The following is a 16,069-nucleotide window of genomic DNA, read 5'->3' on the forward strand; positions in this document are numbered from 1 at the left end:
GGTGCGAAGAGACCACCCAGAAGTTGAATTGGCTTTATTTTCATAATCTCCATCTTAAGACTGGTTTGGCAGGAAGTCCTGAAATTGGATTTTGACACCCCTTGGCTTCTAAGCATCAGTCCTGCTGTTGCGGGGATTTTGATACGTACAGATCTTTTGGGACAATGGCTTGTGCTCAGAGAAAAGAAGGCAATGGCTTGTGTGTATGTGGGGGGTGGGGAGGAACGGGTGGGCGGGGTTGGATGGTGGGTAGCAGGGTGTGGACAAACATCTCCTTATTTGAAGTCCTTTCCCCCATATCCCCTTCTCCTTACGGTGGGACCTCCGATGACCTCTGAGCCTTTACAGCTCTCCTGCAAGTCCCACGGGAGAGGCTGTCTGTCCATAGTCCAGGGAGCACCGCCCGCCATTCTGTATTCCAGACACTAGAATGGATGTGAAATAAACTTGCCTCTCCAGATAGTTAAGGGTCTCAGAAGAAAAAGACAAATAGATACACGTTTTCTTGAAGCTTATTGTAGAGTTGTCATGCCTGGCTGCTTTGCCAGGATTTAACCTCGAAGCTTCAACATTAATTTGGGCTCCACGGTTCATGAAATCCATTTTTTTACCTCCTGCCCTGGAGACTAATATCTCCGCTCGTTCAGTGTTATATCCAGGTCTCTTAAATTTCTGTGCTTGCTAGGGAATGTATTTCTCAGGGTATGTTTATCATTCCATCTGATTCTTGAATCTAAATTATTCTCACCACTTGCCTTCAGTAAGGCTTGACATCCAGTGTTCATCTAACCAGAGTCCTCTCTCTCTCTGTGTGGTTTCAGGTTTGGAAAGAAATCCCGGCCTGCGATGTATGATGTGACCCCCATTGCCTATGAGGATTACAGCCCCGATGACAAGCCCCTGGTCACACTGATTAAAACAAAAGATTTGTAATCTCTTTTGGGGGGGGGAATTATTTTTCAAAAAAGATGGGCTACCACCCTCATTTAAATATTTTTAAGAAAATAAAAAGCTTAAATTTGAAATGGTAGCTGCTCAAGAGTTTTCGGTAGACTATCGAAGAACTAATTTTCTGCAGCTTTTAGTTTGGAAAAAATATTTTAAAAACGAAATTTGTGAAACCCATAGACTACGTTTTAATGTACTTTCCGCTCTTTAAACCGTATGCTTCGACTAGTGCGTGCTTCTTCCACGGTGGACACCGTCGTGAAACCCACATGGTGTTTCATGAAGTTTCTATGTGACTTGTGAGTGCCAGCTTTCTGAGTAGTTAGGAAACACATGTAGAGTATGACCCATATAACAGTATAGCCGTCACCTAAAAAGAAGTCTGAAATGTTTGTTTCGTGAAAAAGAAACTAGTTACATTTATTATTCCTAACCCGAATGAAATTAGCCTTTGCCTTATTCTGTGCATGGGTAAGTAAATTATTTCTGCACCGTTTTGTTGAACCCTGCAGAAATGTTCCTTTGAGTTTGTTTTTGTCATTTTCGTAATGGTGGCCAAGCTAGGCCTTGAAAACCATGCATAGGGAAAGGGCCTGGTGAGGCAAATTATGATCGCATCGAATCTATATTTTCTTTAAAAAGTCAAGGTTTTTATATCGTGAGTAAATTAAATTTACGTTGGAGTTGTTTGTTGCTAAGAGGTAGTCAATATAAGAGAGTACTAGTTCCTTCGTGGTGTGTATTTCTCATAATGCATCTTTATTTACATCCAGGACATGTTCGTGGCTGTATTGGATTGATATGTGCTTCTTCCGATTCTTGCTAATTTCAAAGAATATTGAATAAATGTTACCAAGTCCAGGATGCGCTTGTCCCTCGTTCTTTTAAAATTACAGAAAACATTTTGGGTTTGCTATTCATTGTCAATGTCATTGTTTTTCACATCTTAAATATTGCAAGGAGTACATTTCTGTGCCTTCTAGGAGCCCTCCTGACCTCCTGATTGCCAGTGACCCATCCCTCCGTTCCTTTAAACGTGAAAGGTGGGGGGGAGAGATAAGAATTCTCATTTCCGCATTTACACCAGAACTTGCCCGCGACATGCAGCACGCATGGCCGCTGAGGTGCATTGGAACGTGGAAATGCTTGTAGGCATGATGTTCAGGGGACCTGCGGCCCCAAGAAATGTCTCCTAAGCGCTGGGTCCAGTGGAGGTCAAGTGAAATGGCCTTAGCAAACAGCAGTTTGGTCCTGAGGAACTTGAAGGCAGCTTAGAACGGCCCTACATTCAATTCTATTTTGCATCCAAATGCCGCGCCCAAGTCTCGGAGTCATTTTTTTTTTTTTTTTTTAATTTGTTTTATCTTCACTTGGGAATGTTTGGTAAGGCCAGGGAAAAGTCCCTGAAACCAGGTGCGAGGGAGGATTTCAGGCAAAAAGTGTTTAAGATGCTTTCCTCTCCCTCTCTTCCCTCAAACATCTGTCCCTAATCCTACAGATGATATAGCAACACACCCACGCTCTGATTATTAAGCGGTGGTGTGCGTATGTTAATATTTTTAGTTCGTATAAGGTTTAGAAACGAACTTAGAATATGAACACGGGCGGTTGAGCATCCATGGGAACATCACAGACCTTGCTTATTTCCATCTCCTCGTGGGAAACTGTTGGTGGCGGGGCACACAGACCCTGCATGCACAGGAGGGGGCCTAGGGACTTGGGTGGGGGGTGAATTCATCCCCCCTCCCCCCCCATCCCGGACTCATGCCCCCCACCCACCCACCCCCGCCATGCCCCAGGGCCATGTCTGCCCCGCTGGGTCTTCCTTTGGAAGCTGCCCCATCCCACCGTCTCAACCCGTCTCAAAGTCGCTCTGTGTGATGTCCCTCGAAGGGCTTGTGGGAAATCTTTTGCCAATCGCCGTCTTTTTTAAAGCAAATTAATGGAGCCTGCTAATTCAGATTACTGCCTTCAGACAGTCTGAGGGGCCAACCCCAAACACATTCAGTAATAAGACGTCCCACTGAGCATTTGTTGTGTGTCAGGCAGATGGCGACCCTGGCTATCAAGGTCATGGCTCCTTTTGAACCAGCAGTTCAAAGAAACAAATGGAGTCGCACCGCTAAGAGCTGGTGAAGGAAGGTAAACTGCCCTTGGGAGGCTGATTTGTAGCAGAGTGGATCCGAATCTTGCTGCGACCGTTTCCCTGCTAACGACTTGGGCAGAAACTCCAGACCTACGCGTCAAAACCTGGAGAATGGAGATAAACGATAGGACCTCCCGCAGGATCGTCGTGAGGATTAGGTGCCAGGATGTATTTAGATCCCTCTGCTCACCGGCAGCTCCCATTACGCATTCGGCGCGTTAGCCATTGCTGTCGTCCCTGTGCTTAGTTTAGGTACAGACCATTTCCAAGGTAGTCAATTAGCTTGCTTTGGATGGCTGTGCCTGTGATCTCGGAGTGAGTGCGTCGTGGACGGTGGATGAGTTAGTGGTCCTCGTAAAGCCTGGGGCACTTGCTGCGAGTGTGTGAGACGCTCTTTGGTCAAGTCACTTCGCACTGTTGAATAAAGCATTTGATGAGCGAGAGTAAATACCTGCCAGGACTTGTTGAACTGGTGACAGTCTCATGACTCAAGTGGGGTTGGAATTAGCCCTTTTCTAACGTCGGTTTTCACAAGGCAACTGTACGTCACAACAGGGATCCTCGCCTTCAGAGGTGTTCCAGCTCGTTTTGTAGTTTTTACGGAAGCTCTTGATTCTTGCGAGGAGATGGCACACACAGATAAATGATCTCCAAGTGATTTTAACAGTTGGGAGCTGGTTTTTTGACACGCGTACCAAGGTCTCTGCTCATCACAACCAGGCTTGCCCCTGCTGGCCTTGGATCACCGACCCTGACCCCCCATCAGTGGAATAGGGACCTACTTTTAATTTCTTGGGGAAACTCCATACTGTTTTCCATAGTAGAACCAGTGGAAATGTGCTAAGATGATCTGATTCAACAGAGTGCCGGCCATCTTGCCTCACCTGCACCCCTCCAGTGGTTTCTGGGGGAATGGAGGGACAGTAAGAGTTCCACGGAGGACAGTTTGAAAAATACTACCAGCGAATCTGTCCCCAAGACTCTCATTCCCCAGCGTGTCAATCCACCCATCTATGCAACAGGTGTTAATGGAGCACTGGGCAGGTGTGAGGCCATTGCCGGGGAAGTCTCCTTGACATGTCACTTCCAAGCCAGGACCTGAAAGATGGGTGACAGAGGGGGAGGTGAGGGGAAGCTTCCAAGAATGAGAGTGGACACTTCTGAGGGACTCAGAGGAGTCAGGCCAGAGCAGCGCATATGAGGTCGAGATTCGCCTGTGCTGCTCTATGACCCAGCAATTTCGCTCCTAGGTAAACGTCCAAGGGCAACAAAAATGTGTTTAAAAAAAGCCTTATACAACTTTCCATAATAGTCCCCAACATAGTAGAAAATGAATAAAAGGACAAAACGGAAAGAGGTACTGAAATGCAGCAATGGGTCTGAATCTTGCAGGTGTAGGTATTGAGCCAAAAAGTCAGACACAGCATGGGACATAATGCATGACTCCATCTATGTAAGATTCCAGATGGGGCACAACCAGCGTGTGGTGCTAGAAATCCAAACCTGTTATCTCTGAGTGCAGAGGGCAGGGGAAGGACTGGAAAGGTCCCAAAAGGACATTTCTGGAAGATGGAAACGGTCTGTATTTTGATTCCAGTGATAGTAACAAGAGAGTATACATTTATCTAAAGTATATGCTGAAGATCTGTGCATTTTACTGTGTATGAAGTTTTAAAAATCAATAAAGTTTTAAAAACAATGCAATCGGGGTGCCTGGGCGGCTGGGCCCGTTGAGCATCTGGCTTGAGCTCAGGTCACGCTCTCCCAGTTTGTGGGTTCGAGCCTCACATCGGGCTCGCTGCTGTCAGCGTGTAGCCTGATTCAGGTCTTCTCTCCCTCTCTCTCTGTCGCTCAAAAATAAATAAACCTTTAAGAAAATGAAATAAAAGCAATAAGCTCATGCAAAAAACGTGCAAGAAGGAAAGCGGGTAGGTTGAAGACAGAGAAGTGGGCAGGCTTCTTCTGGGGGTGGGGAGGGTCAGACTTCCGGTGTGCTAGGACAGGGAGAAGGTGAAGGTCATGTGTTGGTGAGGGAGGGTGGCCACGCTGCAGGTGGTGCAAGGAGAAGTTAAATTCAGTCAGTGCGTTATAAACCTCAGTTTCTGGATTGAATCAGCAACTCCGTGATTTGGCAAGGTAGGTTTTGCTGGGATGAATTTTCATGCTGGTTATTAAAATTTTCTAATCCACGGATTCAAATTGAACCCACAAACACATTCCCAGACTGTTAGGTGGCAGTAGGAAATGATAGACAACCAATTGTCATCTGTTGGCTTATTAGAAAATTTCCAGGGGCGCCCGGGTGGCTCAGTCGGTTGGGTGTCCGACTTCCGCTCGGGTCATGATCTCGCGGTCCGTGAGTTCGAGCCCCGCGTCGGGCTCTGTGCTGACGGCTCAGAGCCTGGTGCCTGTTTCCGATTCTGTGTCTCCCTCTCTCTCTGCCCCTCCCCCGCTCGTGCTCTGTCTCGTCTCTCAATAATAAACGTTAAAAAAATTTTTTTAAAGAAAAAAAAAAAGAAAATTTCCAAATTGCTCAAGAGGATGTCCACAAAATTGAAATCCTTTTCTTATTAAACTAGTCCATGTGGAAGATATTCCATGGACAAATTATTTTTTAATAAGGCAATTTCCTATTTTCCTGAGTCAAAATACCTCTTAACAATTTGAAATTCTTATAGTGTGGTTACCCTATACTGGAGTCAATCTTTCAGAAATGTGACTTCCATGGGGAGTTTCTGTTAAGCCATTACCACGTGATCTTTCAGGCAGCACGATGCGTGTAACTCCCTTAGGGACATAAGGGCGTGATAAACATACAGAGTGGTCCTTAGGTCAAACTGAGTTTTAGGCAGACCTGCTTTAACACACACACACACACACACACACACGCACACACACGTGTATACGCACGCACACACATTCTACGGAGGAAATGATTCTGTGCAGCCCTCACTCTGCTCGTGAGCTGATTGAGTTCCAGGAAAACTGGAGAATGACTTACCCAAGGTCAGTGGGACACCAGTGCTGTTAAGGAACAGAAAATGGGTTCATGGAGCGGGAAGGGATGAACACCAGAATTCCTGGCACGTTGCACACAATAAATAGTAACGCTATTATGCCTAATGGGCTCTGGTCTGCACCGGCCATCTCGGGGTCAGCTGCGTGCACAGAAGACGAGGGGTGGGATATAGAGAAATCAGGAACTGTCTTGCAGAGAAGTTACTTCACGTAACTTTGCTTATTTACGACACGAACGTGTTAGCACAGCTCGATTTCCAGAAGACTCACGAGTGCTTCAGCTGTGAACTGGGGGGATTAAGTGTAGAAAGCTTTCAGTGCAGAATAATATTGATGTGGCAAGGCTTCTTTCCCTCAAATCAGGCAGCTGGGGACATGACATACGGGCTTTGTTCTTCGTATGAATTTTAAGGTGTGTTACAAGTGGATTGGCCTTAATTTTCAAATCGTCTCCGATGCGGGTGATGAGAACTACTTACGAAACAGAATAAGAACTGCAGTTGAAACAGGTTTAAATGTGGGTCTGTCCAGTTTAGAGGTGGTGGGTTAAGCCGGAGGCCTAAGGTGACGGTTTCTGTACAAACAGGCCCAGTTGCTTTTCAAGTCCTCACATTGAGGGTTCAGTGGACTCAACCTCTCTTGAAAGGCTACCACTACTTAGATGCTGTCTATGAAGGGTCGGGTGGTCTCCACGCCACTTGTCACGGTCCTTCTAGGTGGAACTGCATCACTTCTCTTTGTTCCACATGCCTCTCCCACCCCATCTCATCTGGGCCGGTAGAAGAACATCGGTGAACCTTCCCAGACCCTAATGCGCCCTTACCCTATGTCTTTATTTTCATTGTTCCAAATGAATGTGTTTGTATCAACTCAGACCTTCCCAAACTTGCCCAGTGATGGAAATCAGAGGCATGTTTATGAAGATGATAGATTCCATGACCTTCTTCAGTAGAGTGGTTCAACAAACATGGATTCTGGGCTTGCTAAGGGCCATGTTCTAGTAACTTGGGATGAACGTACGAACTCAGGTTGATGGTCTTCAGGGAACGGCGGTTGTGGAGGAGGGTGTGTTGGAAGTTTTGGGTACGAGGCGGGCAGAGGGTACAGAATGTTGAAGAGTCAGACGTGGCTGTCCGTGTGCTCAAGGTTGGGCTTGCTGCATGGACAGGGCTCTGTGGGTCAGCTCAGAGGAGGGAGGCTCTGTCTTGCAGGAGAGAGTAATAAAGCAAATGATCGCTGGTTATTTCTGCTCCAGCCCTGATTGTCCTTTTTATAAAGAATTTTTTTAATGTTTATTTATTTTTGAGAGATAGAGAGCAAGCGGGGAGGGGCAGAGAGAGAGGGAGACACAGAATCCGAAGCAGGCTCCAGGCTCTGAGCTGTCAGCACAGAGCCCGACACGGGGCTCAAACTCACAGACTGTGAGATCATGACCTGAGCTGAAGTCAGACGCTTAACCGAGCCACCCACGCACCCCCTGAGTGTCCTTTTTAAACCTTCTGCATTAATTTGGCTATTGCCAACTGATGCAAGGGCACGAGAATTCATGCTGAGCAAATTGCCCTCAGGGGCTGGGGCCCTCGGTGTTTTTAAAAGCCCCCTCTCACTTGCAGTGAACTTGCAAATGCCAAGGACAAGGTTCAAACCAAAGAAGGATTGTTTCAGAGCGGTTGGACATTTGACTCTCTCGTGACAGAAAAACGCCCTGATCTCCCAGTGTCCAAGGACCTCAGACTTTTGATCTGTAAGTTTTCCATTTAATTTATTTGTATTAAAAATAGATCTTTCTGCTCTCAGACCGAAATAACGAAGCTCAGATCCCTCTGTGGCAAAGGAAATGGCCCTGGGGAAGTTGGCAGACATAAGGCTGCTTGGCTGGGTTTGCTTCTTCCAGACCTGGGGGGTGCCTTTCAGGTGATTGTAGCTGGCTGACCTACCTAGGGGCATGAGGTTAGACGGGGAGAGGGTCCTAGCAATCAGGTGTGCCTTTTTTAAATTTTTTTTAATGTGTATTTTTTTTTGAGACGCAGACAGAATGAGAACGGGTTGGGGCAGAGAGAGAGGGAGGCACAGAATCCGAAGCAAGTTCCAGGCGCTGAGCTGTCAGCACAGAGCCCGACGCGGGGCTCGAACTCACGAGCCGTGAGGTCATGACCTGAGCCAAAGTTGTACACTCAACCGACTGAGCCACCCAGGTGCGCCTTTGAACTGCGCTCCACTCGGTTTCTCTGAGCCTCGCACTTGAAGCAGATTAGTTTTTAAGCTGCTCATTAAGTCAAAGGCACTGGAGGCCATTGCTGTTCCGTCTTTTGTTCCACAGACGAAAGCATCTGTTTTGCTCTTCCGTTCAGGAGAAAGCCTCCTCCTTCCTGAATGGCGATGAGAAATGGACGTGCTGTGTGCTCTGAGAAGGATTCCCCGGCACTCAGCAAGTGTCCCCAGAGAGCACCTCGGAGCAGGGGTGACTTCCAAAGAGCCATTTTCCTCTTGTTGGCCGGTGAGCTCTAACGTGTCCGGATAACCCTACTCCCCAGGGAACTGACCTTCTGTCTCACGTGCATATTACTGAACCCCGTTAGTATATTTACAAAAGGCCTCCTTCTCCAGAGTCAAGGCATGCAGGCCTTCCACCATGCACAGAGCTTGAAATTGGTCAGGGGGGCCTCGGGGATGGCTTCCGTTCTGCACTTCTCCTCTGTGCCCACCAAACACCCTTCTGCCGGGCGGCCCGTCTGTTTCCAGTAGTGGCCTGTCAGTAAAGGTCCTCTCTGCTCGGCTCGTCTAAACCTGCAAGCCTTTTCCCCATTTGGACTTCCATTCTGGCAACAGCGCAGGCATTTTATGCCGCTGAGGACAGTTTGGTGCTTTCACGAGCGTCCTGTTCTGAGGTTTCGAAGACCACGTCGAATGCAGAAGCTCCTCTTGGGTCACTTCCCCTTTTAACTCAGTCATTTCGTTCATCAAGGAGAGGTCGCGGTGGCTGTACCAGCACTGTTGCTCCCTGGCGGGTGCTTGAGCACAGGGTACAGCCTCCTCCTGCGTCTCAGATTCCTCCTCTGGAAAAGGAGGTGGCTCTTTGCCCTCCCAGACCTGGAGTTCTAGAATTTGCTTTCTTTTCGTTGTCCAAAAGGTCCGGAGATTTCCTGCCATTGCCGGTTGGTACACTAGTACTGTGCAAGAATGGCTTTCAACAAATACATCCAGGTGTGTTCGCGTGTTAACTGTTGGGTGATTGTTCTGCAAGATGCAGAAGACTATGTTTTGCACAAATACTTCAAATGCTACCCTTGGTGCCTTCTTCCATCGCCCCTCCTGCTGGAATGTTCTTATAGCACCGATGATATTCTTATTATATCCAAAGCTTACAAAAGTCAGTATGTAAAGTCTTAAAATCCAACGGAGTAGGAAAGGGCACAGGTGATTTACAGAAGTCCATGTGCTAAAAAAAAAAAAGGGAAAGAAAAGAAAATTGTAATTCACGGGTAATGAGATACTGAATAAAAGTAAAATAATGAAATGCCAGCTTCCTCTTATAAAAATAGAGAAGTGCAAAGTGCCAGAGGGCCATCTTAGGAGCTGTGGAGTCTGTCTTTCCCCCAGGCACGGGGGCAACGGCTCCTCTGAAATGTCTAGCTGGGAAGGACTAAGGTTGATGGGGGGGGGGTGGGCAGGGAAGGGAGGGTGGGACCTTAGGAAGCGCTCTGTGAAATTAGATTGAGTTGGTAGGCGTCCAAAGATGCAGCAGAGAACACTGATCGGCAAAGTTAAAGAACAGTGATGAGAGGAGGCATTGGGTCCCCCCCCCCCCCCCCCCGGTGCCTAAAAGAAGAGCTCCATCCTCGGGGACGTTCCGAGAGGAGGCATGTGGGTTGCGTCATGTGATGTCATGTGCCCGGAGAGTAAGGGGGGGGGGGGTGGTCTCTGCTTGGCCAGGAGGGCAAGAGACAAACACATAGACAGTTGTGAGAGGAGCAGGGAAGGCCTCCCGGAGGTGTGATTTCTGTGAGGAAGCCGAGCGATGGCTTTGGACTGGGGAGCCGGGTGAGTGGGTGTGTGGAGGGTGATCGATTCCCAAGTTAGGCTCTGGGATTGTACTCATTACTGTTTTTTAACCTTTTTTTTTTTTTTTTCAATTTAATATTCTTTCGGGAGCATTTCCCCTTCCTTAAGCATGGTTTTATTATTTATTTATTTACTAATTTATTTTGTGGTCTATATACACAATGGAATACTACGTGGCGTTGAGAAAGAACGAAATACGGCCTTTTGTAGCAACGTGGATGGAACTGGAGAGTGTGATGCTAAGTGAAATAAGCCATACAGAGAAGGACAGATTCCATACGTGTTCACTCTTACGTGGATCCTGAGAAACTTAACAGAAGACCATGGGGGAGGGGACCACGGTTAGAGAGGGAGGGAACCAAAACATAAGAGACTCCTAAAAACTAAGAACAAACTGAGGGTTTATGGGGGATGGGAGGGACGGGTGGGTGGGTTATGGGCATGGAGGAGGGCACCTGCTGGGATGAGCACTGGGTGTCATCTGGAAACCAATTTGACAATAAATTTCATAATTAAAAAAAATAGTTTTATTCTTTTAAAGTTTTTATTTAAATTCCAGTTAGTTCACCTACAGTGTAATATCAGCTGCAGATACACAACGTAGTGAGTCAACACTCCCATGCATCACCCGGTGCTCCTCGCAAAGGCTAGTGCTTAATGTGCAGATATTTCTTTCTCGGGGGATCAGCCGTGACCTGTGTCAAAGAGAAGCCCCTCTCCCTCCCCAGACACCTTTCCCACTTAAAGTTCTCCTAGTCCTGATCATTCCCAAATATACAAACACACCTGCACCTCCCACTAAGCCATAAGCTGTGGGAAGGCAGGACCCTCCTTTCTTCAGCTCACGCCTGTCTCCCCAGGGCCTGGGCTTCAGACACACACAAAGTAGGTACTCAATGGATGTTTGCCGAATGAATAAATGAATGAAGGCTGCATCGAAGCCTACCGGACGGTTACTCTCGAAAATATTAGTTGTATGTTTATTGTCGGACATTTGAGGGATTCCCGTCTTTTCGCTTTTGCCAGTGCAACTCCAGTGGCCATCTTCGTACGTAAATGTTCATTTGTTTCGCTGAGGATTTCCTTCGCTGGATGTGGCCTTGTCGGGGAGGGTTTGAAGGCTCTGCAGGGGCCTTATCTCTCAAGGCAGAGACTCTGTCTTACGCATTTGCTGCTCCCAAAGCAAGGAGTCCAGAATATACCAGGAGCTCAAGAACTGTTTGGTAGACGGACCAGCTAAGTAGCCAGTGGAGCCACGGGAACTTTCGTGTCCCATGGGACCGGGCACCTGCCTCATAGGCGCTCCAGGGACCGGGGCCAGGGCGGCTTGGTGCCGTGTATGCTGTGCCTGGTGGCCAGGTGGCCTCACCCACAGAGGCTTGTGGGTGGACCGCCGCCACAGGAGTCATCGTGGCTACTGGCAATGACAAGTTAGGAGCTCAGGCAGCCCAACGAGATGGGCTCTTTGCCCCAGAAAGCACTTTGTGGATTCCAAGGATCAGAGGGGACCTTAGTGAAGAAATGGGATTTCAGAGTCTTAACCTCAGAGGCGACAGATGTCTTCAAGAGTCTTCTGGGCGGTCATTGATCGTGTCTGGAGCAAGACCGCAGCCGCGTCCTGGCAGAGGCCATCTGGCGCACCAGGAGGGAGGAAGGCCGGGGCTAATTGGTTATGTGTGTATCTGCTGGGAGGCTGAAGTCTTTGAACGCTGTCTGGAAAGCCGGGTTGGCAAGGCGACTACTCGCTCCCGGGCTGGGAGCCTAGGATGCTGAGCCGGAGAAAGCCAGCCTTCCTTCCCTCCCACTTCCTTCACACGGGCTCTGCTGGAAGTCCCAGTCATTGCTTTTTCCCCCTCGCCCACACATCGCTTGCCTTGGATTTGGGGTCCGTGTGAACAGGAGTTGGTGTTGGTTTGAACACCCAGAGCCGAGCCCCCTGTTTTCCGCGGGCAACATTTACCACCGCCCTGAGTAGCAACACAGGAAAACGTGTGTCGGGAAAGCCCGTCTGTTTGTGGAACTGTGAGGCTGGATCGCAGGACATTAGCACTTTCGCAAGGAGGGCAGCTTGCATGTAATAGACTCACGGTCTGCACATCACGAATGAGTCTAGAAGTTCTTGAGCTCCAGGAAGTCAGGCCTATCAGATAACTTGCTTGGACCATTCCCGCATGGACATGGCTCAGATCAAGCCACCGACCGGTGGCTTCTGGCCCCCAAAGCTCCCCGTGGCCGCTTGGCAGCATTTTATCTCAGAAACGAGCCTCCTTATTTCGGGAGGAAAGCTGCGGGGCCCGCAAGGCTGGTCTTTCTCTTTTCATCATTTTGGTTGGCTGCTCTGACGAGGAGACAGGTATCTTGTTTCTTGCTGATTTGAGTGCATTTTAAACCCTGAGGGATTCGGCAGAGATAGACAGGGTTTCTCAGCTCCCTGTTCCCCAGGCCTGGGAGCCCAGAGCTGCGGGGAAGAAGCAGGGTTACGGCAAGACCTTCCACGTCACTTTCAGAAGATGCTCGGCTAGCGGCTCCTGGCCTCAAGTGAAGGGAATCAGCGTCATGGGAGGGAAATTGGCTCTGGCTGGGAGCATTTAAGCCTTTGTCAGGGTCCAGTCAGGGGCCTATTTGTGTATGTGTGGGGGCGTCCAGACGAAAGGATACTCTGGCCGACCGTAAGCCACACGTGGCAGATGGTCACAAACCACTAACATCTACCAACCTGCTTCACTCGCTTTTCAGTAAGTAACGTCTTGTTTCCCTCTTCAAATCGACAGCAAAAGTCCTAAGTGTCAGGCTGGGGGCCTTGATGATTCAAGCCTTGATGTCACCTATCTGGCTCCTGAATCCCATCTGACACCGGGCAAGTTGGGATTTACCAGTCAGGGCACAGAGCTTGGCACCTTGACCTTGAACCGAGTCCTTACAGAGATTTTCCCTTAAGCCTGGCTCCTAAACTTGGCTGTGCGAGAGAGGCCGAATGGAATTGAGCACGCCCAGGCAAATTTGAATTCATATAAACAACGAATAACTCTTTAGTATAAGTACATCTTATGCAATATTTGGGACATACTTATACTAAAGAATAAAGTAAGTAGGCATCTGAAAATTCGAATTTCACTGGGCCTCCTGTGCTTTATTTGCTAGACCTGGTAATTGTGGGCTCAACGCTGGAATCATCTGGGAGCTTTAGAACATACTGATGTCTGGGTCCCACCGCATGAAATTCGAATTTAGTTGGTTTAGGTCGGGCCTGAACACTGGAGATGTTAACAGCTTCTCTACCGATTTTAATACGCAGAAAGAGTTGATAGCCACCGCACTAAAATGGTGACGTCTAAACTGTTCTCAGCTTTGCAAAGCTTCACGTGTTTTTCTTTTTTTTCCATCTTAATGCCCTAGATTCCTTTCCTAGTCTGCTTTACTTAATCCAATATCATAGGCTAGGCAGCCACCCTGCACCTCAGTTTCTCAGCTACGAATGGGGGCACGGAACTGATCCTTAACATTATCCATCAGATGGCTTCTATGTGCACAGACGCAGAAACTCTGCATATTCCAAAGGGTCTAAAACAACCAGCCCCAAGCCGAAGAACATTTCTGAGCTCTCATGACTCAATCCTACAAATTCCTGTGAATTTCGTGTTTTCCTCCTTGTTACGCATTTGTGTGTCTGGCTCTAAAAATAAGGAATTTTTTCCCCTCTGCGATGTTCACATAAGATGGACAGCCAAGGAAGACGCACTCTGTTTAGCCCACAATGTCACGGACCTCCTGGTTCACCAGCAAGATCTCGTACAGGAAGCACACCCGGAAGTTACGCTCGTGTGTGCCGTGCAGTTGGCTCACTGTGTCACTGAGACATAGTTCACTGCCTCCCTTCGCTGGAGAAATACAGAGCTCAGTGTATGGGGCACAGCTGAGTTTGCTATCCACCCAGGTCTCCTCTGGCTCAGGAACAGAGAAGGTGACGAGGAAGATTTCGGCTCAATTCATCATCTCATGGTTTGTGGGATCGAGCCCTGTGTTGGGCTCTGCGCTAACAGCACAGAGCCTGCTGGGGATTCTCTTTCTTCCTCTCTTTCTCTCTGCCCCTCCCTGGCTCGCTCGCTCTCTGTCAAAATAAATACATAAACATCACAATTTTTTTTTTTTTCCAAAAGAAACAGGCTTAAAGATGGCTCCAAATTTAGGAACGTCCTGACTCTCCATCTATGAGAGGTAAGGGGACTAAGTCATGGCATTTCACATCTGGAATTCTGCATCAGTAACAAAAAGAAGGAGTTGCATTTTTCTGGTGTTGACCTGGAACGATGCTCATCCTTGATAGTTAGTGAAGAATGCAGATTATAGAATAATATAGCCTGGAAAATAAATCAGAGAGATGGGTTGAGTGGGTTGGGGGTAGAAAGAGATTATTCCGCTTGCTAGACCCCAATTTACTTAGACTCACCGTATCACCCGGGAGTTGGTCAGAATGCAGGCCATACCCCAGCCCTCCCAGTTTAAATCTGTTGTTCAACAAGACGCTTCGGTGTCTGGAATACACGTTCAAGTTTGCCAAGTGCTGGTTTAGACAACTCTGGGTTGATCAAGGTGTCACAACTATTATGTATCACTCCTGCAGTGCATGAATGAAATGAAACATTTTTTGGAAAATGTGTTTGTAGAGCTAATTATCTGTAATGCTTGTTGTAATGGTATTTTAATCCAAGTGAGTTTCTACCACCTGTGCTATGTCTCTGCCGAGGACGGAAGGCAGGTTGGACCTAAATGAGTCTGCCCCACACGCTTGGCAATGGTTTCTCGGACCTACACTGGTCCCACAGGACCTGCACGTCCCCACAGGACCTGGATCGAGTGTGACTGCATTCGTCTGCGTGCCCGTCAGGGCCGCAGTAGCTGGGTACTAGGGCTCAGACCCTAGTCTGAGGACCTAGGGCTGGGTGCTAGGGCTGGCCTGGAGGACGGTCAGTCCTTCCATGAGCGCTCCGTATTTGCTGAGTGGTAGAAAAGCTTTGCAGAATTTGGTCTGGTCAGTTAGGAAGCTGGCTAGACCAGGGAAATGCTATGGTTTATTGAATTGTAAATAACGTTGAACGGATCCCTTCTTCTAGCATTTTCCGAAGCAGTCTGTCACAGCCTGCTCAGTGCCTTGGGGGGATTTTTCAGTGGAGAACGAAGCAAGGCTCTGTTGGTTTTACTAATAGGATAAACAGTTCTCCTCTGACTTGCAGACTGGCAGAAGTCCCACTGGACTCTTTCCCTCCACATTTCAATATCCTATAAACCATCCTACGGGAAGGCTGAGCATGCTGGGATAGGACCACAATGGGGGCTAGAAAATTGGGGAGGGATTCTCTGGCAGGAACTTCCCTTTGGAAAGAGAAGAGGGGTCTCCAAACAGAATAATGGACTTTTACAAAAGGATCGCTGGGTTGTATCTTTTGAGCCCCCGTGAAAGCCAAGCCTACACTTACCCCAGTGGCCCGTAGGATTCCCTGAGCCCTGTGAGAAACTATCCAAAGGGATCGTTGGGGATTCATGGAGTGTTACCAGCTCACGGAGTTAAAGTGCGCCCGGGTCTAATTAGCAGAATGAAGGATGAAAGCTTTGCCTCCATTGGGAGAGAAATGGTGGCCCCGGATGACCCAGCCTGGCTGCTCCTGCCCGTCTGACAAAGATGAATGGGAAGAGAAGTTCTGCTTTTGGTGAGACCCAGTGAAGTGATGTCTGCATTTTACTGAAGGTCATATGCAGACACTTCACCCTTGCCAGAAGCCAGTGTGTAAACACAACCGCAGAAGAAACGCAGATCCTAGGAATGACCAGTCTGTTGACACTCAGAAAACCACACGGACCCCCACATGGAGAGCCACTGGTCCCTCTGATTCTGCAGCG

General features: G+C 48.2%; 1 protein-coding gene across 1 annotated transcript in view; it reads left to right on the plus strand.

Annotated features, from left to right (window-relative positions):
• DNER (delta/notch like EGF repeat containing) overlaps positions 1-1,812 on the plus strand; it is a 317,214-nt gene extending 315,402 nt beyond the window's left edge. Inside the window, exon 13 of the mRNA XM_019445680.2 lies at positions 822-1,812. Within this exon, the coding sequence (XP_019301225.1) occupies positions 822-933 (112 nt within the window). The 3' untranslated portion in view covers positions 934-1,812. The remainder of the gene's footprint in view (positions 1-821) is intronic.
• The last annotated feature ends 14,257 nt before the right edge of the window (positions 1,813-16,069 follow it).

This window comes from Panthera pardus, unplaced genomic scaffold (genome assembly GCF_024362965.1).
Source record: "Panthera pardus isolate Hobbes unplaced genomic scaffold, ASM2436296v1 HiC_scaffold_10, whole genome shotgun sequence".
NCBI classification, from domain to species: domain Eukaryota; kingdom Metazoa; phylum Chordata; class Mammalia; order Carnivora; family Felidae; genus Panthera; species Panthera pardus.